At 36.7% G+C, this 27,940-nt stretch overlaps 1 protein-coding gene across 1 annotated transcript; it reads left to right on the top strand.

The window, feature by feature from the left end:
* Positions 1–439: 439 nt before the first annotated feature.
* LOC138698649 (transient receptor potential cation channel protein painless-like) lies at positions 440–27,520 on the top strand. The gene is made up of 2 exons (XM_069824783.1): positions 440–676; positions 24,306–27,520. The coding sequence occupies exons 1-2, from the start codon at positions 638–640 to the stop codon at positions 26,844–26,846; spliced, it is 2,580 nt and encodes an 859-aa protein (XP_069680884.1). The 5' UTR covers positions 440–637; the 3' UTR covers positions 26,847–27,520.
* Positions 27,521–27,940: the final 420 nt, after the last annotated feature.

Raw genomic sequence — 27,940 nt, 5'->3', positions numbered from 1 at the left:
CATTATAGCACAAACTTTACAGTCTTCCTTAATCATTTTCTTATTTCACATATCAATTCTCGTTCTAATTTTCGAGTTTCTTTTTTAAAATAAAGGAAGTTCTTATAAATTGTTCTTTCTTCATTTTTTTTGGGCTATTACAGGATTTTTTCTATTAATTTTTTGTTTTGATTACAGGATATCTCACTTAAATTTGTAACAATAAAATATTTTTATTATTATTACACTTTCTTTTCTTATTTTACTTCATTTTGTCCTTACATTTGTAGTTGTAACGTTTAAATGATAATATTGTTGAACAATATGACGTATATTTCAGATTTTCTTTGTCTACTTTCCCTTTAACTACACCGCCTATCTTCCAGATTAAGCCCTCCAAGTCTTTCTTCTCTAGGAACCTGCTACAGGAAAGTAATAGACCAGCCTTTATCTGGTACCATTTCCCTTCTGGCGGCCAGGAAACGCCCCTTCTGTACGGTCGTCACAAACAGTTTCCGTCTTCCACGTGAAGGTCTTTATCAACAGCACGAGTCTTGGACCACTCAGTCACACAAGAGCTCCAGAAGGAGGAAGAAGAAGAAGAAGCGCAAGTCTTGCACCACGCAGTCACACGAAGACTTCAAGCAGAAGCAGCACCATGCACGACAAATTCCTGTTTCATCTCACACCCACCGAGGTGAGTACGACAAATATCAGGGGATCAGTTCACTGGAGAGCGTTGCTTAGTAACGCAACGTCGCAAAGTGGTCCAGAATGCAAATTTAGCGGGACAAACTAAAACTTCTCAGCTACCTAACAGATTTTTATGAAATTTTACACAGTAGTTACAGGTAGCATATATGTTTTGTATACAAGTCCTCATTACGTTGGTCTTAGTGGAACTATCCCTTATAGAGGGGCGCAATTAGACAAAATTAGTAACTTTTCTCCTATCTAACAGATTTTTATGAAATTTTACACAGTAGTTACAGGTAGCATACATGTTTTGTATACAAGTCCTCATTACGTTGGTCTTAGTGGAATTACCCCTTATAGAGGGGCGCAATTAGACAAAATTGTAACTTTTCTTCTGTCTAATAGATTTTCATGAAACTTTATACAGTAGTTACAGGTAGCATATATGTTTTGTATACAAGTCCTCATTACGTTGGTCTTAGTGGAACTACCCCTTATAGAGGGGCGCAATTAGACAAAATTAGTAACTTTTCTTCTGTCTAATAGATTTTCATGAAACTTTATACAGTAGTTACAGGTAGCATATATGTTTTGTATACAAGTCCTCATTACGTTGGTCTTAGTGGAACTACCCCTTATAGAGGGGCGCAATTAGACAAAATTAGTAACTTTTCTTCTGTCTAATAGATTTTCATGAAACTTTATACAGTAGTTACAGGTAGTAAACTTGTTTTGTATACAAGCTCTAATTCTCTGGATTTGGATTGTTTTTGTTTCGATCTCATACTTGCTGTAATGGAAAAACTTTCTTGGGCAGCCACGACTTTTTCCAGGGGTAAGTTTTCCCTAAATTTTCATTACTATCACGATGAGAACCTAATTTAATAAGTAGTTCACTAAGACAATGTTCATTTCGTTAAAAAGAAAACTCATATTCTTTATCCTCTTGCTCTCCAACGATAAATTATCTCATGGGAAAAATGTAACATTTTAAGTACTATTGCACCTTTTGGGCACTCGGGAAGCTTATTTGATACATAATTAACAAGCTGCCACCTTGAATTCCCTGAATTGTACGCCGGAAGCAGATTCAGTTCACAGATATTTAAATAACTTTAATCGAGAAAAAATGCACTACTGCACCTGGAAAGAATACTTACTAACTTACTTACTTACTTACAAATGGCTTTTAAGGAACAAGAAGGTTCATTGCCGCCCTCACATAAGCCCGCCATCGGTCCCTATCCTGTGCAAGATTAATCCAGTCTCTATCATCATACCCCACCTCCCTCAAATCCATTATATTATCCTCCCATCTACGTCTCGGCCTCCCTAAAGGTCTTTTTCCCTCCGGTCTCCCAACTAACACTCTATATGCATTTCTGGATTCGCCCATACGTGCTACATGCCCTGCCCATCTCAAACGTCTGGATTTTAAGTTACTAATTATGTCAGGTGAAGAATACAATGCGTGCAGTTCTGCGTTGTGTAACTTTCTCCATTCTCCTGTAACTTCATCCCGCTTAGCCCCAAATATTTTCCTAAGCACCTTATTCTCAAACACCCTTAACCTATGTTCCTCTCTCAGAGTGAGAGTCCAAGTTTCACAACCATACGGCCTCCAGATATGGAGGGTAGCTGCGAATATATTGAATAAGCAGTCGTGGACAGCCGATAAGGTGTGGTCCTCCAGCTTGGGGGTTGGACGAAGGGCTAACAACCCATCACCGTAAAAAAACAGCTTCTTACGAATCCCTACAATAAGCACCTGGAAAGAATAGTGAGCATAATTTATTACTTCAGCAAATCTGCGTACCTTAAAACTGCATTTAAAATAGATATAAATACTCGAGGAAGTGGAAAAAAAAATCATTTTGGGACGGATCAAAGGGCGTTTTTTTCTCTACCTTAGCCAAGTCTGCACTCAATGGTTACATTTATATTTTGTCCCGTGTCCATTCATGCTAATGTGACATGCTATAATAACATTAAATGTATCAAAAACAAACATTGTTACATACTTAAAGAACTACTTGACATGTTGATACCACATATGAATGGAATCGACCACTTACAACAGAGTTACAGCAAAAGGAAAACGGCAGACTCGCGGCGCTTGCTGAGTAAGAATGCTGGGTGGCGAAATGTGGCATGTTACCGGCTTCTTATCTCGCTATGCAACCACCTCCGCTGATTAAGATTATCAATTCAATGATACTCAGTTATATAGGAAAAATAATTTAAGGATTTTATTTCATTTTTTACATGTCATTTTTCTACTTTTGTCCTCCTAAATATGGATTTTGAACCACTGTGGCGTCGGTCTGAACTCTTTTGGCTTACAAGGGACGAGTTGTTCGTGTGCTTGTTCAATTTTGAATGGCAGCTTCCGTCATTTGTTTTTTACATGCACAACGTCATGGGTTTGTTAGCCGAGCCTAACCAAAAACTGACGATTTCACTGATTTAATAATTCGTAGTATTTTGAATACTTAGTAGATCTATTTTATTTTTTAATTATGTTCGTTTTAAAAACATGCATTTTTTTACGTGAACAAGAAAATGTTGAATTTATCTGTTAACAATTAAGACCTTGAAATATCAACGGTCATAAATATAGTTTCTTTTTTTTAATTGAGACTTCCACATTGATATGTGATAGGGCCTATGTACCATTTAAGGTTACATACTATCAATTAGGACAAGTGCCATGAGATCTCTAAGCGGTTCAAACCATGGCGTTGAACAATGCTTCACAGGCCTTTGTAATATCAGTTTTTTCTCATATAACTCTTTTCCTTATTTTTGACACTTGAAAAAGCACCTTTGTCATTTCAAGGTTTCGTCGAGGAAGTTCTCGGAATTGTGGCTAATTGGCAAGCATTTCACTCACGCAATAATCAGCTCTATGAAGACACTGCTCTCGAACCAAAACATCTGTGGGAAAGTAATGTGTTTGTAATGTTCAGTTATAACAACATTCATTTCGCCCTTAAGAAATATTCAAACAAATTAAGTGAAGTTTGGTTGTAATAGTAACATGAGTGACGTGGCTTATGGTAACGCACTAAACTCGCACTCGGAAGGTCGCGAGTTCAAACCCCGTTGCCGGCCAATATTATTGAGGTTTTTCATCGTTTTCCTCAGTCACAAAGGCAAATATCGAATTGGAAATTTATATACTATGATTTATCACCGCCTTAATTACCATTAACAGAACCATAAATTAAATTTAAATCAGTTAAAATAAATACAAGCTATCATAACCATACGACAATACAAACAAAATCTCAATAATATTCCACTGTCTACAGATATATTATCAAAATATCCTACACACGATATGACCTTTTTTTTCCGTTGTTGGTAACTCTATAGCATCTATTAGATGCTTTATGGTTGTGCTAACAGATGGTGTTACTTGTCAACAATGTGACGCTGAAACGTGTGTTCAGGTTACTGCCCAGCGACAGTCCTGATGTATTTTTGTATTTGTGATGATTGGTTAATTAATATTAACCCGGCACACTCACAATCACACTCACATTTATACAAATTTCCAGACTCTAGACACCCAGGGAATTCTTCTTAAACGATATGACCTAGATGTTAAAACGTGTTTAAATTATATAAACTTAAAATAATAACATGGATGGCATTTATTCATTGTTTTTAATACACGACTGCATTCATTTGTCGACAAAACAAAAGAACAATACCCAATATAAACTACAGGCATGGCCTACATCGTTTATCCATGCACTGGCAATTAAACTCGCCCTGTGATGATGACCTCAAGGATATAATAAGCTTCAATTCAAATTTGAACTCTGAGTATAAATACAGTACAACTGTATACTGGATGATTCTGTAACTTCTGGGATGATGGAGATCATTATGAAGAACCTTCATATGCAATGAGTAAAATAGTGGATAATATCAGTCTATCTATTTTTATTAATGGTCTAAATAGCCATTATTTTAGCTCAATCAAATTTTGACAAACGTTTTCGATCACTGAGTGGTCATCATGAGGTTTACGGAGAATACATGGTTACATGGTGAAGAAACATCGTGATACGTATTGACACATATTTTGCTATCAAACAGCTTTCTTGGTTAAAGTTTGAGAATTAAAATTAAGTAAAAATTTACATCTATATAACGGCTATCATTACAAACAATATAAAAATACATGAAAAGGGTTTAACCTTACACAGCACATAAGATAATAGTCATAGATAAAACAGTTGTGCATTACATAACGTCTTTTGCGATTCGCCAAGTTTTGGTTATAACTGAATTTACATTATTTTCCAGCTGGCGCGATATACACCGTGTCCCAAAAGTCATGATGGGATTATATTTTTTGAATGAATACAGGTAGAAATGTAATATTGGTGTCAGGTGAACATAAAACTCAAATTTGAGGCACTGAACGAAATAAAAGACTGTAACAATCGAACAAATGCAATAATTTTCATTGTCTAAAGAAAAGTGCATTGTGTTTTGCGATATTTCTATCCGTATTTTCAATCCTTATTCTAAATTTCCAATCCCGAAATTAAATGTGTTCACTAGAGGCTACAAGTACACTAATTATATTTCATGTAATCTATGTCATTCCCTCATAAATTGACTCGTAGATATTGAATATGAACAAAATTCGTCCAATAGTTTAGTAGAAATCGATGTACATAGACAGACTAGGCACTAAAATTATTATATTTCATGTAATCTATATCATTCCCTGATAAATTGACTCGTAAATACTGAATATGAACAAAATCCGTCCAATAGTTTAGTAGAAATCGATGTACATAGACAGACTAGGCACTAAAATTATTATATTTCATGTAATCTATATCATTCCCTGATAAATTGACTCGTAAATACTGAATATGAACAAAATCCATCCAATAGTTTAGTAGAAATCGCTGTACACAGACAGACTAGTACTAAAATTATTATATTTCATGTACATCATTCCTGATAAATTGATTCGTAGATACTGAATATGAACAAAATCCGTCCAATAGTTTAGTAGAAATCGCTGTACATAGACAGACTAGTACTAAAATTATTATATTTCATGTACATCATTCCCTGATAAATTGACTCGTAGATACTGAATATGAACAAAATCCGTCCAATAGTTTAGTAGAAATCGCTGTACACAGACGGACTAGTACTAAAATTATTATATTTCACGTACATCATTCCCTGATAAATTGACTCGTAGATACTGAATATGAACAAAATCCGTCCAATAGTTTAGTAGAAATCGCTGTACACAGACAGACTAGTACTAAAATTATTATATTTCACGTACATCATTCCCTGATAAATTGACTCGTAGATACTGAATATGAACAAAATCCGTCCAATAGTTTAGTAGAAATCGCTGTACACAGACAGACTAGTACTAAAATTATTATATTTCACGTACATCATTCCCTGATAAATTGACTCGTAGATACTGAATATGAACAAAATCCGTCCAATAGTTTAGTAGAAATCGCTGTACACAGACAGACTAGTACTAAAATTATTATATTTCACGTACATCATTCCCTGATAAATTGACTCGTAGATACTGAATATGAACAAAATCCGTCCAATAGTTTAGTAGAAATCGCTGTACACAGACAGACTAGTACTAAAATTATTATATTTCACGTACATCATTCCCTGATAAATTGACTCGTAGATACTGAATATGAACAAAATCCGTCCAATAGTTTAGTAGAAATCGCTGTACACAGACAGACTAGTACTAAAATTATTATATTTCACGTACATCATTCCCTGATAAATTGACTCGTAGATACTGAATATGAACAAAATCCGTCCAATAGTTTAGTAGAAATCGCTGTACACAGACAGACTAGTACTGAAATTATTATATTTCATGTACATCATTCCCTGATAAATTGACTCGTAGATAATGAATATGAACAAAATCCGTCCAATAGTTTAGTAGAAATCGCTGTACACAGACAGACTAGTACTAAAATTATTATATTTCACGTACATCATTCCCTGATAAATTGACTCGTAGATACTGAATATGAACAAAATCCGTCCAATAGTTTAGTAGAAATCGCTGTACACAGACAGACTAGTACTAAAATTATTATATTTCACGTACATCATTCCCTGATAAATTGACTCGTAGATACTGAATATGAACAAAATCCGTCCAATAGTTTAGTAGAAATCGCTGTACACAGACAGACTAGTACTAAAATTATTATATTTCACGTACATCATTCCCTGATAAATTGACTCGTAGATACTGAATATGAACAAAATCCGTCCAATAGTTTAGTAGAAATCGCTGTACACAGACAGACTAGTACTAAAATTATTATATTTCATGCAAACCATTCCCTGATAAATTGACTAGCCTATGAACAAATCCGTCATTGTGAAATGTAAAGGATGCGTCTTTAAATGTGTGCGCTACGGAGATAGAGGTTGGGAATCCATGTCCATTACTATAAGTTATATTCTTATAAGGGCATGTGGCGATCTGTGGGGGTAATATTAAACCGTCCGTTAGTGAGAGGTATCCGATACTGAGATGTGTCCATTTCGGAGAAGTTTCACTGTAGCTACACACCCCAGTCCTAGTCATATGTTCGTTACTAAGATCCTGTAAAGGAGCATCAGGAAAAATATTAATATTTATTTAACAGTTCATCCGGAAGAGGAAATTCGATTTCCAACAATTTGTCGGAAGTGACTTCTTCCTGTTGCTAAGATGCAACCTAACACCGGTAATCCTGTGTTTATATTAGCCTAATTAATTTGATCCTTGCAACATAGATACAATTAATTACTGAAATGAGTATTGTTTACCGATGAGAGCTTTAACTAAGAACAAGAAAGAATAAATGACTGCAATTATGGGCGTCAGCACTACCAGAATCAGACGGAGAATCCCTTAACAAAAGATTTCTGAAAGCCTGCTCCACAAAAGTAGGCCTATAGAGTTAATTTTTGACGTAAACAGGTCTTTCTCCGCATAAAGCGTGGGAAACCGTTCAGAGATCAGTGGTGGGACAAAGTATGCCATAATTTAAAATGTTTGCTGTAACACCACTATGAGCCACAGCTGAATGCAAACGTTATTAGTAGTTAGGTTTTTTATTAGGTTATTTTACGACGCTTTATCAACATCTAGGTTATTTAGCGTCTTAATGAAATGAAGGTGATAATGCCGGTGAAATGAGTCCAGGATCCAGCACCGAAAGTTACCCAGCATTTGCTCATATTGGGTTGAGGAAAAACCCCGGAAAAAACCTCAACCAGGTAACTTGCCCCGAACGGGAATGAACCCGGGCCACCTGGGTTCGCGGCCAGATGCGCTAACCGTTACTCCACAGGTGTGAACTAGTAGTTTGGTCATGAACCAACTTAACTTCAGTAATCTCGCTCAAATACTTCACTTCTCTTCCTTAAGGACATCAGGACGCCGAAGTTGCGTATAAAATTACCCGTGCCCTGCGGCCACTCTGCTGATCCGGAGCTGCGTTCGGGCTTGGGTTGGATCCCCCTTTGGACTTTGGTTTCTTCCGAGCTTTTCCACAGCCGTGGGACTGAAGCCGGATGATCTATGGCGAGTCCTTGGCATCAACACCTTTGATTTGATTACCCCCTTTGATTTGATTACCTGGTTGGGTTTTTCCGAGGTTTCCCCCACCGAAAAGGCAAATGCCGGGTAATATTTTGGCGAATCCTCGGACCTCATTTCATCTCACTACATCTCGCCAAAATGTAAAAAAAATTGTACAACATTGTAAAAATTGTAGAAAATTACTAAATTGTAAAACTATAAAAATTTGTAAAAATTGTAATTGTAATATTGTAAAATGTTGACATGTTCCACATCTTAAAGCTTCATTGCTCATGTAAGATCTATGGAATAAAATAAATGAATGAATGAATGAATGAATGAATTAGTAATATCTCGGCATCGAAAGCAGCTACAGATCTGTGTCACCCCTCGTTTGATTTGTAATCGCGAGTTTTGTAATATTGAAGTGATAATATTGGGACTAATTTCGAAATGTAGCTTGATATGGGGGATAAGTTGGGATAAACATACAGCTTATTTAAAATTTGTTTGTCAAAACCTGTTGATTGTCCAACACATTTGATTTTTGTTTTCAGAATATTGTGTACATAACAATGAAAAGGTAGGGTGGTCAGTTCCTTTCCCCCTCCATTGCATACAACTCTATATGTATATGAAGAGTCCAATGCAAGAATGATGGATGTCATTTGGAATACATTTTGCAGGAGAAGCAATTGAAAGTTTGAAATGCCTAGCGCTCAAAGCTTAACTGTGATTTTCCGATCATTACTGGACAATGACTATCAGTGTTAATGTCATATAACTCTGTATGTACATTCTATATGTCTTAAGCTATGCATTGACTGTCTTGGTTCATTTTCGACAAGAAAGTGACATCCATCATTCTTGCAGTGGACTCTTCATATGATATTGCATGTCCTTAAATAATTATTTCTCTTACGATAGATCCATAGGCCATAGAACTTTCCATTTGTAAACCGAACAAAAATAAAATACTCAAATTAACATAACTGTACAATTTGTTATTAATGGAGAAAAATTCGTTCCTGCGCCGAGGATCGAACCCGAACCCCCACTTCTACGCACTGGTGCTCTAACCACTGAGCCACGCCGAAGTTCATCCCACTGCACCAAATCGAATCTTTCTACTTTGATTCTTTTCCCTTAGTGATCTTACTTCATGTTCGACTAAGGGAAAATAACCAAAGGAGAAAGATTCGATCCCGTGCAGTGGGTTGAACTTCAGTGTAGCTCAGTGGTTAGAGCACCCAGTGTGTAGAACTGGGGGTCCCGGGTTCGCTTCTCGGCGCCGCAGCGAATTTTTCTCCGTTAATAACAAATGGTAACCGTCACAGATAAATCTGTAGGACGAAAAAAAATTAACTTTTACATGAACATAACTGTAGTTTCATTCCCGAAAATGGGTGACGTATTCTATGTGCCTGTGTATCCCTGGTACAGGGCAGAATTTGTTTTGTTAGGACGCACCACAGCCTGAAAGTTGACTGTGCTTGCAGTTGAAAATTATGACTGCGAATCGGATGTTTGGCGAATAGGAAACGTTGACGTCGGTATAGAGGAAAAAGAGAAAGATCCAGGAACGTAATATTTACCTTTTGCATTCATTCCTATTAAGTATTGCAAGTTTCTTTCGCTAAAGGAAGGAAAACTGCAAAATATGACACAACAAGCCAGGCTTAGAGGACAGTCACTATGGAGACAACAAAACATCTGACGTTTTATGTCAATTGTCCTCTTTTTTATCCTAAATCAAAACAGTGCGGGAATTACAGCTGATTTCATCGTCACATTGAACACTACTTTCAGAGTAGCCTGCGGCATTTCCTTGTACCTTCCTGTTTGTTTAATCAGCGTTGGCACAATCACAAGCTAAATTTATCAAGACAGGAAAGCCCGTATTACAGCAGCGGTCAGGATCATGTGCGTGTGATTTCGCAAGAAGTCCATCAACGTGATTTGACCACAGCTATAATTAAAAACTAAACTGTAAAATTCCTTATTCAAGGCATACTCTTATGATATCCACGATGAATGTCTCTTCTGTATCGACAAAGATTACTGTGAAATTTTGACCTTGATTAATTCGTCGCCAAAATTTTCACCGCCTAAAAGACATCTTGGGAACTCAATTTATAATAATTTATATTTATATAATGTAGCAAATTAATAATACCCGATTATCAATTGCCGACTTACGGAAGACATAAATGTAACATACATAAATGTAACAATACTTAATTACTTACTTACTGGCTTTTAAGGAACCCGGAGGTTCATTGCCGTCCTCACATAAGCCCGCCATCGGTCCCTATCCTGAGCAAAGATTAATCCAGTCTCTATCATCATATCCACTTCCCTCAAATCCATTTTAATATTATCTTCCCATCTACGTCTCGGCCTCCCCAAAGATCTTTTTCCCTCCGGCCTCCCAACTAACACTCTATATGCATTTCTGGATTCGCCCATACGTGCTACATGCCCTGCCCATCTCAAACGTCTGGATTTAATGTTCCTAATTATGTCAGGTGAAGAATACAATGCGTGCAGTTCTGCGTTGTGTAACTTTCTCCATTCTCCTGTAACTTCATCCCTCTTAGCCTCACGTATTTTCCTAAGCACCTTATTCTCAAACACCCTTAACCTATGTTCCTCTCTCAAAGTGAGAGTCCAAGTTTCACAACCATAAAGAACAACCGGTAATATAACTGTTTTATAAATTCTAACTTTCAGATTTTTTGACAGCAAACTGGATGATAAAAGTTTCTCAACCGAATAATAACAGGCATTTACCATATTTATTCTGTGTTTAATTTCCTCCCGAGTATCATTTATATTTGTTACTGTTGCTCCAAGGTATTTGAATTTTTCCACCTCTTCTAAGGATAAATTTCCAATTTTTATATTTCCATTTCGTACAATATTCTCGTCACGAGACATAATCATATACTTCATCTTTTCGGGATTTATTTCAAAACCTATGTCTTTACTTGCTTCAAGTAAAATTCCCCTGTTTTCCCTAATCGTCTGTGGATTTTCTCCTAACATATTCACGTCATCCGCATAGACAAGCAGCTGATGTAACCCGTTCAATTCCAAACAATAATTAATTCCAATAATTAACGAGTAAAGTAAGTTAGTTATATTTGGCCTCAGTGACGTCGCCAGGATCAGAGCAAAGGGGGTGCGGATGGGGTGCGAGATTTAAAAATGGAGTGCGAGCTTTAAAAATCTGGTACATAAAAAATCCAAAATGTTCTCTCATGCGCTTGCGCGCATGCTATACATATGTTTATTAACATTATTATTATTATTATTATTATTATTATTATTATTATTATTATTATTATTATTATTATTATTGCTCATCACATCCATAACGATACACTATGGGACGTAGTTGTTTTTTTCACATTCAAGAAATTGTTTGTTTGTTTTTGTTCTTCAAAATAATTTATGCCTAGTATGTTGTTAATAAATTGCCCTTTGGGGTGCGGAAAGGGGTGCTCCGATTTTTTATGGAGTGCTTGCGCACCCTTTCGCACTCCCCTAGCGACGTTCCTGTTAGGCCTATTTCCTCTCTGTACAAAGAACATAATATGATAACAGTCAATGAATAATGTTAACATGTAAAAAATAACAATGTCAAGGGTAAGAATTCGTAAAGTACAATATAAAGCCTAGTAAAGCAAATATGACACGCTTCCAAGGAACAATCCGCATCGCAAACAGGTAGCTGTTTTCTTTGTTATGATCAGTTTGTGACTCAATTACAGACCTACCGACTTTCCTGCATAATGGAGGAGTGACTCAATTAGCCAACGACATCCGTTCCCACAAGTGACTAACTTGTCCCGGATTTAAAGAGAATTGCATAATTTTCACTTTCAATGTTGTTTTCATTCTGTTAATAATAATAATAATAATAATAATAATAATAATAATAATAATAATTTACTTTTGATACAATATCAATCATAGTCTTTTGTTAATTCTTATATAACTGCAATGCAGTTTGGGAGTACGCTAACAAAAAAGGTTGAATACCGCTGAGGTAGAAAGTGAAGAAATTGTATAATGGATAGTGAAAAAATCGATCATACGGGAATGGATATATAAGAGTTGTTAGTCCATTATAATAATTTTATTTTCTAGAATTTATACATATACAGGGACATCACTTTATTTTTACTAACATTTTTAACATTAACCTGACTGTACTCGGAAACACTGTTACCCCCTTCCATTACAGGAGTTTGGAGTTGCTAGTGCAATATGTAAACAAATCATTTTACTAGCTATAGGAGGAGAGAAAAGTAGTGTATCCATTTATGATACGGGGAAATATAGTATTACGATTTTCAGTTTGGTCATTACTTTATAGTATTTTATCAAAAAAACAGTAGAATAGTAACATTTATTTTTCACAAACTCATGTCTTCAGGCGGTTATATGCATTATGTAATGTCTACTTTATTCAGCATATTACTAATTTAATTTATTCCTGAGAATTTTGTGAGCACTTCCGTAAGAAACCCCAATCTCTACAGCTAACTTCTTGACCGACTTATTAGGACCTCGCTGCATCCTTTCTCTAGTATCTTCTACAGCATCTTCTGTCACCTTTGTTGGCCATCTTACACTTTTCTTCCTTTCTGTACACTCTGTTGCTCTAAATTTATCCACCAGATTAATGACATTTCTTCGAAAATATTCCGTAATGATATAATCAGGAAAATGTGAAAAAAAAAAAAGAAAAACTGTTGTTCACATTCGGTTATATTGTAATTCCAGTTTCCATCATCGTCTTTCATACCTACAAACAGTAAAACAAAACTCTTGTTTAAATAATGCTGTTAAGTACTGTACCATATTATAGGGTACCGTACTCTCGGTAACTCTAATCTTCACTTGTGCTCAGTCCACACAGATAAATTCAGTTATGCTACACATCATACTTGTGTGAAAATAAACTACAATAATATAAACTTTTTCTTCTATAGAAAATGCAACATATTTCTGAAACACACTGTACTCTGTACTGTTTATTTCACTGCTAGCAACAGCGGCCGTAAGTTTGTGTGACTGACGTTAGCAAGGACATTAGTGAAAGGGATGGGAGTCAAGTATATTCAGAAACGCAGGTACAATAAAAATTGAAGTAAAAATAAAATGATGTCCCTGTATAATACAATAATAAATAAACTAATAAATAAATATATCATCATCATCATCATCATCATCATCCTTGCATGTATTGGGCCTAGTGGCCCGTTACGGTCTCTTGCCAACGCTTGAACGGCCTGCCCAAGGATCTCTTGCCCACAGTTCTTTCATAATGTCAAAATTTCTAATGTGATCCATTCTCGTGATCCCGCTGTACGACGCATAAATCTCATTTCTGCCGCCGTTAATCTTTGTGAATCAATATTACGAATCGTCCAAGCTTCACTACCAAAACAGAGTATAGGTCTGGCCAATGTTTTATAAATTCTGGTGCGCGTGTGTTTTTGTACTAAGGTTGGTTTGAATATCTGATTAATTATCCCCATTGCTCTGTTGAATTTAATAATTTTCTCCTTCAAATCTTTTTCTTCTTCATATGAAATTTGGTAACCGAGATAATTAAAATTTTTAACTTGTTCGATGATCTTATTTTATTGATGCAAATTTGCTACGGACTGGTTCCTTTCCTAAAAAAAAGCCATCACTTCAGATTTGTCAGTTGAGATTTCCATATTGAAACTTTCTGCCATTTGATTAAAGTTGTAACTTATCTTCTGAAGTTGCCATAAACACAATATCATCAGCAAATAATAAGGTATCTACTTGGAACAAACGACTTATCGGTATACTCCCATGTGGTTTCAATCTCCATTCCTTAATAATGTGATTCATGTATATTATAAATAATAGAGGAGATAAACTACAACCCTGTCTCACTTCTTGATTTATTCGTTTCCATTCTGAATATTTGTTTTCAATCCTAACCTGTATATGATTATTATTATAAATATTGTAAATAGCTGTTATTAATTGATTTGGAATACCATAATGTGCTAAAATATTCAATAATTTGTTTCTATCTACTCTGTCGAAGGCTTCCTTCATATCAGTAAATGCCAGGTGGGTTTCAATATTAAATTCTCTAGGTTTTTCGATCAAAATCTTCAGTGTAAAATATCCATCTGCACATGATCTGCCTTTTCGGAATCCATTTTGTGCTTCATCCAGTGTAGTGTCATAAAACTGGTTCAATTTAATTTTTAGTATAAATAAATAAATAGATCAATAAATACATAAATAAATAAATACATAAATAAATAGGTACATAAATAAATAGATAGATACATAAATAGACAGATACATAAATAAATAGACAGATACATAAATAAATAGACAGATACATAAATAAATAGACAGATACATAAATAGATACATAAATAAATAGATAGATACATAAATAAATAGACAGATACATAAATAAATAGGTACATAAATAAATAAATAGATACATACATAAATAAATAGATAGATACAAACATAAATAAATAGACAGATACATAAATAAATAGGTACATAAATAAATAGATACATACATAAATAAATAGATAGATACAAACATAAATAAATAGACAGATACATAAATAAATAGACAGATACATAAATAAATAGACAGATACATAAATAAATAGACAGATACATAAATAAATAGACAGATACATAAATAGATACATAAATAAATAGACAGATACATAAATAGATACATAAATAAATAGACAGATACATAAATAAATAGACAGATACATAAATAGATACATAAATAAATAGATAGATACATAAATAAATAGACAGATACATAAATAAATAGACAGATACATAAATAGATACATAAATAAATAGACAGATACATAAATAGATACATAAATAAATAGATAGATACATAAATAGACAGATACATAAATAGATACATAAATAAATAGATAGATACATAAATAAATAGACAGATACATAAATAAATAGACAGATACATACATAAATAAATAGACAGATACATAAATAGATAGATAGATACATAAATAGATAAATAGATAGATAAATAAATAAATACATAAATAAATAAATACATAAATAAATAAATAAATAAATAAATAAATAAATTCCTTTAGACTCAAACACATTCTACTAAATCGGCGGAGAAGTGTATTGTGTGATTTGGTTATGGCTGTGATGTGTTCTCTGTGCCGTGTTTAAAATGATCTTCCAGTTTGTCCGATGTAGTAGTTGTCACAACTTACTTACTTACTTACAAATGGCTTTTAAGGAACCCGAAGGTTCATTGCCGCCCTCACATAAGCCCGCCAGCGGTCCCTATCCTGTGCAAGATTAATCCAGTCTCTTTCATCATACCCCACCTCCCTCAAATCCCTATAAACACTAGTTACGTTCCAAGTGCCAAATCTCAAAACCTTATTCCTTTGCTGTGGTCGTGCCAGAGAATCAGTCCTATTCCGAGGCTTATTATAGGGATACGTAACAAGCTGTTTTTTTACGGTGATGGGTTGTTAGCCCTTCGCCCAACCCCCAAGCTAGAGGACCACCCCGTATCGGCTGTCCACGACTGCTTATTCAATATATTCGCAGCTACCCTCCATATCTGGAGGCCGTCTCCTCTATCCGCAACCTGAGGACGCGCCATGCCGTGGTGATAGGGACCCACAATACATGGTGTCACAACTATTGTATATAAGTTTGTATACGCCTGTTAGATTGTATTTGTTTGTTTGTCTTGTGTGTTCAGAAGTTTTTTTTTTTTTTTTGTTTCATATTCTGTATGCGATGTTGTAATTTAATTCCCTGAATGAAGACACTTTCTTTAATCAAATTTAGAATTGCAATTTTCTCGCTGTACACTATTCTTTTCTTTCGGTGGTTAGTAACTTTAACAGATTCAATAATGGCGCGCATTACAGGTCACCCAACTGAATCGTCCCATATCGATTACTTTTAAGAAATATGATATGTAGAAGAAAAAGGAAATAATTTGCTATTGATTTTACATGTTTACATATAATTTGTCATTGTCGCGTTTATGAATTGCAATCAAAGTTCAGTGTCATTTAAAACTAATGTGCATCAGAGCTTTAAAAATGACGTCATAGCTGTTGACAACACCATAAATACGCATGAGTGAAATTATGAAATTCTAAACTATAAAAGCTAGATTCTTCAAATTTGTACCAGAGGTGTATGCTAATATAACTAATGCAAATACAAAAATGTGTACTTGTAGCTCTCATGGTTCACAACGTATGGGAAATTTTACATTTCTGGTGGCGAGTAACTCAAAAAGTCCCTTGCGTAACGATTTTATTTTTTTTTTCGACCTCATAATTTTTTATTATCTCATCACACGTATACTTCTTTAAATAGCCCTGTGTTTCAATGTACATTCATTAGATAAGCCTCAAGAATTTTTTAAATACTATAACAAATGTTTCTTAAGAAAATATTTAAGAAACTTAAAAAAAAAACATACATATATTGAAATTGTATTCACCATAAAACCCAGAGGTATTTTTATTCACTACATACAGTAGGCCTATCTCTGAACTTAAAATACCAAGTTTGATTTGTCTATCATAAAATCTGCTTCGCAAAGAGCATTTTATAGGAATGAATATACTGAAAATTTGAAGTGTGAGAAAACAGCAATCAAAGATTCGAGTACATTACTCATACTAAAATCCTCCCGGTGAACTCATGGAAACATCTAACAATCAAAATAGCGCGGTATTTTCAAACAGAAGTCGATGAAAATGCAAATAAATCCGAATTGTTCAGTACAGTGCAAAACTGAGCGTGTCGCAGGCGGAATTTAAAGCACCACGGGACTTTTAAAATTGGCGTATGGCCTTTAAAAACTGTAGTGGTGCTAATTGTTTAATAGAATAAGGTATGGAGCATTTCATACTTATGGCTTTTAAGAAACCCGGAGGTTCATTGCCGCCCTCACATAAGCCCGCCATCGGTCCCTATCCTGAGCAAAGATTAATCCAGTCTCTACAATCATATCCCACCTCCCTCAAATCCATTTTAATATTATCTTCCCATCTACGTCTCGGCCTCCCCAAAGGTATTTTCCCTCCGGCCTCCGAACTAACACTCTATATGCATTTCTGGATTCGCCCATACGTCCTACATGCCTTGCCCATCTCAAACGTCTGGATTTAATGTTCCTAATTATGTCAGGTGAAGAATACAATGCGTGCAGTTCTGCGTTGTGTAACTTTCTCCATTCTCCTGTAACTTCATCCCTCTTAGCCCCAAATATTTTCCTAAGAACCTTATTCTCAAACACCCTTAACCTATGTTCCTCTCTCAAAGTGAGAGTCCAATTTTCACAACCGGTAATATAACTGTTTTATAAATTCTAACTTACAGATTTTTTGACAGCAGACTGGATGATAAAAGCTTCTCAACCGAATAATAACACGTATTTCCCATATTTATTCTGCGTTTAATTTCCTCCAGAGTGTCATTTATATTTGTTACTGTTGCTCCAAGATATTTGAATTTTTCTACCTCTTCAAAGGATAAATTTCCAATTTTTATGTTTTCATTTCGTACAATATTCTCGTCACGAGACATAATCATATACTTTGTCTTTTCGGGATTTACTTCCAAACCTATCTCTTTACTTGCTTCAAGTAGAATTCCCGTGTTTTCCCTAATCGTTTGTGGATTTTCTCCTAACATATTCACGTCATCAGCATAGACAAGCAGCTGATGTAACCAGTTCAATTCCAAACAATAATTAATTCCAATAATTAAAGAGTAAAGTAAGTTAGTTATATCAGGCTTATTTCCTCTCTGTACAAAGAACATAATATGATAACAGTCAATGAATAACGTTAACATGTAAAGAATAACAATGTTAATTATAAGAATTCGTAAAGTAAAATATAAAGCCCAGTAAAGCAAATATGATACGCTTCCAAGGAACAATCCGCATCGAAAACAGGTAGCTGTTTTCTTTGTTATGATCAGTTTGTGACTCAATTACAGATCTACCGACTTTCCTGCGTAATGGAGGAGTGACTCAATCAGCCAACGACATCCGCTCCCAGCATTGACTAACTTGTCCCGGATTTAAAGAGGATTGCATAATTTTCACTTTCAATGTTGTTTTCATTCTGTTAATAATAATAATAATAATAATAATAATAATAATAATAATAATATTAATAATAATAATAATAATAATAATAATAATAATATGTAATAATAATTTACTTTTGATACAATATCAATCATAGTCTTTTGTTAATTCTTATATAACTGCAATCCAGTTTGGCAGTGCGCTAGCAAAAAAGTTTGAATACCGCTGACGTAGAGAATTAAATTGAAAAAATATAATGGATAGTGAAAAATCGATCATACGTTAATTGTTATTTAAGAGTTGTTAATTCATTATTATAATTTCATTTTCTAGAATATATATATATATATATATATATATATATATATATATACAGAGTGTTAAAAAAGTATCCAATATTTTAAGAGGTGCTACAGTCGACGACAACTCGGAATGCGGTTGTCTGCTAGCGTTTGCGTCGAGAAAGACAGATAGAGAGAGCAAGGCAGCGTACAACATTGCCACATCGTACTTCACGCACGTGCAATACAAATAGCACAGGTAAAAGGTAAAAGGTAAAGGTATCCCCGTAACATGCCATGAAGGCACTTGGGGGGCATGGAGGTAGAGCCCCATGCTTTCCGTGACCTCGGCACTAGAATGAGGTGGTGTGGTCGGCACCACGCTCTGACCGCCTTTTACCCCCGGGAAAGACCCGGTACTCAATCTTATAGGAGGCTGAGTGAACCTCGGGGCCGTTCTGAAAGTTTGGCAACAAATAGCACAGGAGAGAATTTAAATTATCAAAAGACAATAATGACCTTAGCCGTTGATTACTGTAAGCATGACACCAAACAAACCCTCTTTCCTTCACTAACAATATTCTTTGCACGGTTCTCAATCCCACACCACATGCTTCTACAGTCGTTTCTTGCATGTTGGCAACGGTGCTGCCAGCATCAAGATGGCCGGCAGCGCTCTGCTCGTTAACGTTTTTAAAATAATTATACACCTTAAACACTATTTTCCGCGCCTGCTTGTTTAATACTTGTGTTTTTACAGTCTCTTCTTCCATTGATTTACCTTACATACACACAGTAAATCGGGGTTCGATCCAGGTGGTGACAGGATTTTTTTTTGTTGCCAGACTTTCAGAACGGCCCCGAGGTTCACTCAGCCTCCTATAAAATTGAGTATCGGGTGTTTCCCGGGGGTAAAAGGCGGTCAGAGCGTGGTGCCGACCACACCACCTCATTCTAGTGCCGAGGTCATGGAAAGCATGGGGCTCTACCTTCATGCCCCCCAAGTGCCTTCATGGCATGTTACGGGGATACCTTTTTACCTTTTTTTTTACCTTTACACACAGTAAATGTTAGTTTTACTTATTCAATGTATTGAAACACTCACACGTGAACAAAGGAACTCGGGAAGTGCTTGTTATAGACTGATTCTGATTGGTTCTACTGTACAAGATTGTGACGTCACATACCAGAAATGCTACGGCGCATATAGAAGCTAACCGCCTTCCGAAATGCCGTCTAGTCTAGTATGCATCAAAACGAGAAAAAAAAAATGTCAAAGAAACATGGGTTCTACAACACATGCTTTCTGAGATCTGAACACTTGTTAGTACGAGGTGCTCAATGTGACGTTCATTTATGGCAGTTGGAATAATCTATCAAACAAAGTAGCACAGTATATTGAAACAGAAGTCAATGAAAATGCAAATAAATCCGAATTGCTCAGTATAATGCATAACGGCGTGTCGCAGCCGGAATTTAAAGCACCACGGGACTTTTAAAATTGGCGTATGGACTTTAAAAATGGCGGTAATTTTTTTGATAGAGGGAGGTATGTAGTATTTTATATCAGAAAACAAAATCGTATTTTCTTGAAAATTCACTCATGGGTACCTTTAAACGAGGAAGTATTTTTTTTTATGAAATTGGGCAATTAAGAAGAAAATACGTTGCTACTAAAAGCGTTCGCAGCTATAGGGATATCCTGAACTACCACCAACAGATAGTGCACGTGTACTTTGAGGGATGCGCTTTGCGTGTGTATTTGTTTTTCGGTATATAAACATTGAGGATATACAGGGACATCATTTTATTTTTACTAACATTTTTAATATTAACCTGTCTATACCTTTAGAGAACCGGAAACACCGCTTGCTCTCCCCTCCAAGACTGGAGTTCGATGATAGTGGCGTAAAACACAAATCACTCTACTAGGTATAGGAAGGAAGAAAAGTAGTTCATCCATTTACGTAAACTAGGAAATATCGCGATTTTGAGTTTGATAATTTTCATTATGTTTTTGTTTAATCAAAGTACAGTACTATATTAACAATGAGTGTTTTTACTCACGAACTGAGCTATCCATGCGAACGTATTCATTATGTAGCACATTAGCGTACAATATAGAGAATGAAGTTAAATTGAAAAATAATCATAATATGGATATTTAAACACATTTTTGAAAATGATGGCCGTTCATTTCGATACAGGCTTCAGTTCTTTTGTGCATATTATCGCATTATAGACTATTGCATCTAATTCCAATTGCCAGTTTCGTCCTTCGTACTAGTAACTCATGTTGAAATAATTCTGTAGCTACTTTATAAAAGAGTACCTTACGTACTGTAAATTCAATCTTCACTTCTGCCCGATCCGAAAAGATAAAATTACTCTGACATGCTATCTACTGTCCAAGTGGTTATGCCGCAGGATTGTGGAAAGGGAGGAAATCACGTGACAGTTAATTACTTAACGAGGCCCTTTTATTTAAGTTAAATTAAACAGCTGTATAATATTACGTAAACGTCCAATTCCTAAGAGAAATTAATGTTTTCAGAAAAGAGCTAAGACAGCCCAGCTTTTACAGAGGGGCGAGCAGAAGCAGGTGGGGGAAATCGGGATGCGACGTAGGTAAACGGACACTACCTGTGCGAAAAAAAATGATTCAAATTGAAAGCTTTTTCGTCACTGGAAAACGCGAACATATTTCTGGAACGTACTATACTCAGTAACTCAGTACTGCTTACTATCTGCGGTCTTGGTTCTGTGTGGAGTTGGAACTTCCTTAGTAGAAGGAGTGGGAGTGAAGTACATTCAAAAACTCAGGTACAATAAAAATTGAAGTAAAAATAAAATGATGTCCCTGTACGTTGTGTATTAGTATACTAAATACTCTTGAAAACAACTAAAAATGGCAAATTTTTGTTATGTTCCTTTAAGTAAAAGCCAGGGAAAGCTTTTTCTCTTCAATCAGGTCCCGAAATATTCTGAATATATGCTTTAAACTTTAAAAAATATAAGTAATAAAATTGCGCCTCGAAAGTATTAAATAAAAGTAACTACCGGTACTTCAAGTAAGGAATTGTTGACTACAGTTTCATTTTGGAAGAGGAAAAAGAAAAATTAATAAAAACATTTGCAACCTCGACAGCGAGCTGTCAGCTTAGATTATATGCAGTAGTTGTAGGAGTCTCCGAAGTTTACGCCTGCAGTAAACTCTCGATAAACTGGGATGTTTATTATCCAGGACGATCCCTAGTGAAATCCATTTCGTGAATAATATTTTTAATGTACTGTACCCTAATTATTAAAACCATGTTTTAACTTCAAATTTTCAAAATCATCCCACATAGTATTCAAAACTGCATGTCCTTAACCTACAAAACGCACGAATAATCGTGATACTACTACTATCACATTATATCATCCTATTAAAAATTGCATTTGATCTTTCTGCAACTACAGAAAAAGATACAAGGAATTCAATCTCGATAGTCCCTTCCCTATAAAAAGAAAACCACATTGGTGGCTGCATATCCTGTTTTTAGGGTACGGTTCTTAAATATTAATGATTAAAGAGGGCAATATTCACCTCCGGCATAGTTCCTATTTTTTTATTCGTGCACCTCGTTCTCAAAGTTTTCGTTTAGGTTCATGAACATTCAATTTACTCGTATCTATATTCTGCATACTGCAGATTTCCCCACCCATCTCTTAAGGGGAATCGATCAGTATTATACAGGTTTACGTTCTTATTTTATTGTAAATTAAATTAAATTATGAGATAAGAAAATATTGAATTATATTAAATTATACTAGGTTATACAAAATAATCTATACTAATAATAAATCTGTAGCCAAAATTGTTCTGGTAATTTTCGATTTTCCAAAAATAATTGGTGCTAACATATATAATTAACCACCATGAAACCGAAAATAGCTTTTTTTAAATTTTTGTTTGTATGTATGTCTGTCTGTCTGGATGTTTGTTACATTTTCACGCGATAATGGCTGAACCGATTTATATGAAAATTGGAATATAAATTAAGTTCGTTATAACTTAGATTTTAGGTTATATTGCATTCAAAATACTTTATTCGAAAGGGGGGTTATAAGGTGGCCTGAATTAAATAAGTCGAAATATCTCGCTTATTATTGATTTTTGGGAAAAATGTTACATAACAAAAGTTTCTTTAAAAATGATTTCCGATACGTTTTATTCTTTGCAAAATTTTGATAGGACTGATATTTAATGACATAAATTAGTTTTAAAATTAAAATAACGCCATCTAAGGCGATGCAATGAAATATGAAAAAATGACTTCGTCTATAAGGGCCCGTGGACAACAATTGAAAGATATTAAACATAGCCTACAGAGAATGTTTCTGTGTTTGTATGAAGTAATATCGGATGCTAAATTAATCGATTTGTATAATTAATTAGTATTTCACCATTGGAAAGTGTAGTTTCTCTGGATGGACATAATGCTATAATGTTATTACAGTAACTTGTGAGTGAATCGAGGACAGGTAAGATTAAAATAACTTCTTATGCACAGAAAACTTGATAGGTTATTCTGTATATTCATTTCCTGTATTTCTTAAAATAATGTTTATGAACATATTCATTTTTATCTCAGAGAATAAACGAACAACGAGAGTGTATTGATTTAGTATGCAGTAATAGTACGTTAGCTTAGCAATCCATTATTTTATAATTCAAATTTTAACTATGCACAATTGAATGGTGTTAAAATACATAAAATATATGCAATAAATGCAATGCAAAAAAATTGGGTAATGAGCCAACAGATTATTTTGCGCTGTTGTAAAAGTTGTTCCTCCTGAGATTCAAGAGCTCCCACAACAAATTAGAAACTTTCTAATTCGAGTACACACTTTTTACATAATATAATATAATATAATATAATATAATATAATATAATATAATATAATATAATATAATATAATATAATATGTAATATAATTTAAGTTATTTGAAGGGTTCAGAACCATAGTGGGCCAAGCGCCATTTACTGAATACGTAGAAAAGAAGGGTTAAAATTATGTTATTACCATAATTCAATGGAAACCTATAACAAGCAAAATAAAATATACACATTAAATCTAAATGATGTCAATGTTCATTAAACTATGGTTGCATGTAATAAAAATTAAGAAACATGTTAAAGGAATTTTCATTGCACCAAATGAGTGTCTCTGGACCAAAATGATCGCATTATTTAAATACAATTTAAATTAAGTAACATATTAAACGATTTATCCTTCTATCAAACACGAATGTTCCGTGGATCAAACGTCCTATTTTAATTATGTAATTACTTTATATTTATTTCTAACAGGTGCAGCGGAGCGCAAGGGTACGGCTAGTTGTAAATATAATTTTGACACGCACAGAAAACCAATAAACGGGAAAACATAATCAACTGTAGCTTATAACATAACATAGCCCTACAACATGTTGCGCCGCATGGAACGTTCCTGCCATCTAGCGGTGAAACTTCGCATAAGATATCCCTATTCTCATATTCTTTTGCTTTGCGCGCAGAATGAGTTGGAGGTGCTGGACCTGTGCAAGAAGCACCGCCCTGACCTGCGGCGTCTGCAGGAGCTGGTGGACAAGGACGTGAACCTGAACGCGCCGGACTACCGCGAAGAAGACGAACCCAGCGCCCTGCACCTGGCGGCGAGGGCAGGGCAGCACGAGGCCCTGAGGATCCTGATGTGGAAGCCGGCCGGATCGGGGCAGGAAGCCGATTCAACAGCCACGGCCCTCAACGTCAACAGGAAGGACAAGTCTGGCAAGACTGCGCTCCACTACGCATGCGCCGAGCGCACTAACTACAACGAGGAAGACTACGTGCGCTGCATCACCATGTTGCTAGCAGCTCCGGACCTCGAAGTGAACGTTCCGGACGAACATGGCTACACGGCTATCACTTACGCCGTGATGGGCGGCCATCGACTGCGAGTGCAGGCATTGTTGGAGTACGACAACATCTACGTGGACGCTTCTACGCTGGATTTCGGAGCCACGGCGCGGTTCTACATCTACAAGAAGTTTCCTGAACTGGCAGACCGCCTGCCTAGACCCTACACCACCAAGCGCTACCTGAAGCGGCAGAACGAATCAGACATCCCTGACAGGACGCTAAGAGCGCTCATCGACAACGATATTAAGAGGTTCGACAGCAGGCTGAAGACATGTGCTAACCACAAGTTCGGGGACCCACATTATGCGACCCTACCCGAAGTCGCATGCGCTATGGAGGATAGGGAACAATTTGTAGCCAAGTTGTTGCAGAGGGGTTGCAATCCCAACGACTCCAACTTCCGAAAACCTTTGCTGCATCTCGCTGTGGAAGGTGGCAAAATCAAGACCCTAAAAATCCTAGGGGAGCAACCTGGAGTTAATCTATCGATGGTTGATAAACATGGCAGCAATGTACTTCACTACCTAATCGAGATCCAGGGCCACGAACCCATGCCTATTGACAGCTACAGGTCGTGTCTTCATTTCCTGCTGGCTTACCAAAACCAGACGGACCTCACTGTTATAATTGCTGGAGACCGCGGAGGTAGATCACAGAACAGTGCCCTGCACTTAGCGGGGGCGTGCAGGGATCATGACACGGTTCTAACGCTCCTTAAGGGCGGGGCAGATCTCACAGTCATGAATTCGGCAGGAACGCCAGCACTACACGTCATCGAGCCCGAGACTTTCGAAGCATATCTGGACGGTCAGATTAGCTACAACACAGAGCTGATACATGAGGAAAGGTTCCGGGTGACACTGGACTATTCCCCGCTGGACCTAGCTCTGCTGCAGCTGTTGTCCCGGAAAGAAGAGATGCGGCGGTTGTTCAAGCATCCTCTGATTAGAAGTTTCCTGAGCATACGCTGGGCAAGCGTCTCCTGTTACTACTACGCAAACATACTGTTCTACTGCGTGTTTGTAGGTCTTCTCACGACCTTCTCCCTACGGCAGAGTGGTGAGAAACGAATGGCACGCAACGCTTCAAATCCTCTGAACATCGCGCTGTCCTGTCTTCTAGCAATCTTCGCAGTCCGCGAGATACTCCAGCTGGTCGTCAAGAAGCTGAGGTACTTCATGAACCTCGAGAACTGTATGGAGCTCGTCGTGTTTGGGCTACTGGGCGTGCAGCTGTATGCTGGTGATCTGGGGATGGCTGACAGGCACGTGTCGGCAATCACCATCCTCCTCGCTTGGGCAGAACTGGTGCTCTTGACTGGACGTCTCCCCTCACTGTCGCCAAAACTGGAGATGCTCAAGAAGGTGTCACTGACATTCTTGCACTACATGAAATGGTACTGCCTCGTCGTTTTAGCCTTCGCCCTAAGTTTTTATTCTCTTTTCCGAGAGGACGCTCCCCACACCAGTTCAACAGCAGGAAATCACCCCCCAAACAGCACGGACAACATATTTGAAAGTCCGCTTCTGGGAATTTTCCAGACCATCGTGATGATGTCTGGGGAGTACGACGCATCCAAACACATGTTCAGTGCCGCGCCAGTGACCAGCCACCTGCTGTTCCTGCTCTTCGTGCTGTTTGTTTCCATAGTGATGCTGAACCTGCTGAACGGCCTGGCCGTTGGAGACACTAAAGACATCCGCGAGGAAGCAGACGAGCTCAGTATGATCTCAACCGTCAGCATGATCACCTTCATGGAGAAGTACCGCTTCGAGATGGGGATTGTGAGCATGGTAGTACGGAAGCTGGCGTGCTGCTGCGGTCAGAGGCCGTGTGGGCAGTCAAAGACGATGATTCGCGAGGTGCACATCTACCCCAACAAGCCAGGATTTCGAGCAGTCACGGGTCGTAACGAGGTAATGAAGCTAGAAAAGAGGGTTGTGAGGGATGCCATGAGGATTGTGACTAGTCGAAAATTGAGTGGCCGTGCGGGGATGCGTAACAGACTGAGCAGCAGCGGAACCCTGGACAGGACCTTGCAGACCATCGACAGAAGGCTATCGGCGCTTGAGAACGCCTCAGCTGACAGGCGGCTCTCAGACATAGATTTCACGCTCAAACAACTCGTGGCCGATGTCAGGCGAACGAAATTCTGAGCGAAACAGGAAAGCAGTCTTGCCTTTTGAATTGTTAAGCCCTTGAGCCATCTAAATGCTCGAGCATTGCATGATATTATTCAATTGATATGCGAATGCATTTTTCCAAAGAGGGCACCAGCAATGTTTCCATGACAACCAAATGCCATATGCAGAGCGGTGGGTTAGTTCCAGCAATGGCCTTCGGTACGGATATAATTATGAAATGAGTATTACCTAATAGTATTAGCCTGATGGAAAGTGTAGAGAATCTGCCGGTTGCACCAACGTTCGTCAGATTTTGCTTGATGAACATATAACAGCCGTCAATTTGGTCACATGTTAAAATAAGATCTTTTATCAACACCGACAAACAACGCAGTGCTACTTTTTAGATGAATTTAAAATGAGTGATGGGACGGAAAGGTTAAGGGAAACAGAGTACTCCAGACAGATCTGTTCTCCAGACAGATCTTTTTTAGTGACGAAAACAGTGAGACATTACATGAGATCCAAAATGTCACACGATCGCCTCAACTACTGTAGTCTATTGTGCTCACGATAGAAACAGAGATTACAAAGAGTAATTGTGGAGGTTGTGAAAAAAAAAAAACAGTCATTTCCACCGAAAACAAATGAATTTTTTGTGGGTTTCGATATGAAGAGTCCACTGCAAGAATGATGGATGTCACTTTCTTGTCGAAAATGAACCAAGATTGTCAATGCATAGCTTAAGACATATAGAATGTACATAGAGAGTTATATGGCATTAACACTGATAGTGTCCACACCTGTGAAGTAACGGTCAGCGCGTTTGGCCGCGAAATCAGGTGGCCCGGGTAACTTTTTGTGCTGGACCCCGGACGCATTTCACCGGCATTATCACCTTCATTTCATTCAGACGCTAAATAACCTAGATGTTGACACAGTGTCGTAAAATAACCTAATAAAATAAACACTGATAGTCATTGTCCAGTAATGATCGGGAAATCACAGTTAAGCTTTGAGCACTAAGCATTTCAAACTTTCAATTGCTTCTCCTGAAAAATGTATTCCAAATGACATCCATCATTCTTGCAGTGGTCTCTTCATATGTTCAGAGAGGCATCTTTGTG

This window comes from Periplaneta americana, chromosome 4, assembly GCF_040183065.1.
Source record: "Periplaneta americana isolate PAMFEO1 chromosome 4, P.americana_PAMFEO1_priV1, whole genome shotgun sequence".
NCBI lineage: Eukaryota > Metazoa > Arthropoda > Insecta > Blattodea > Blattidae > Periplaneta > Periplaneta americana.
The sequence above is the reverse complement of the archived record's forward strand: the minus strand, read 5'-3'. Positions and strand labels throughout refer to the sequence as shown.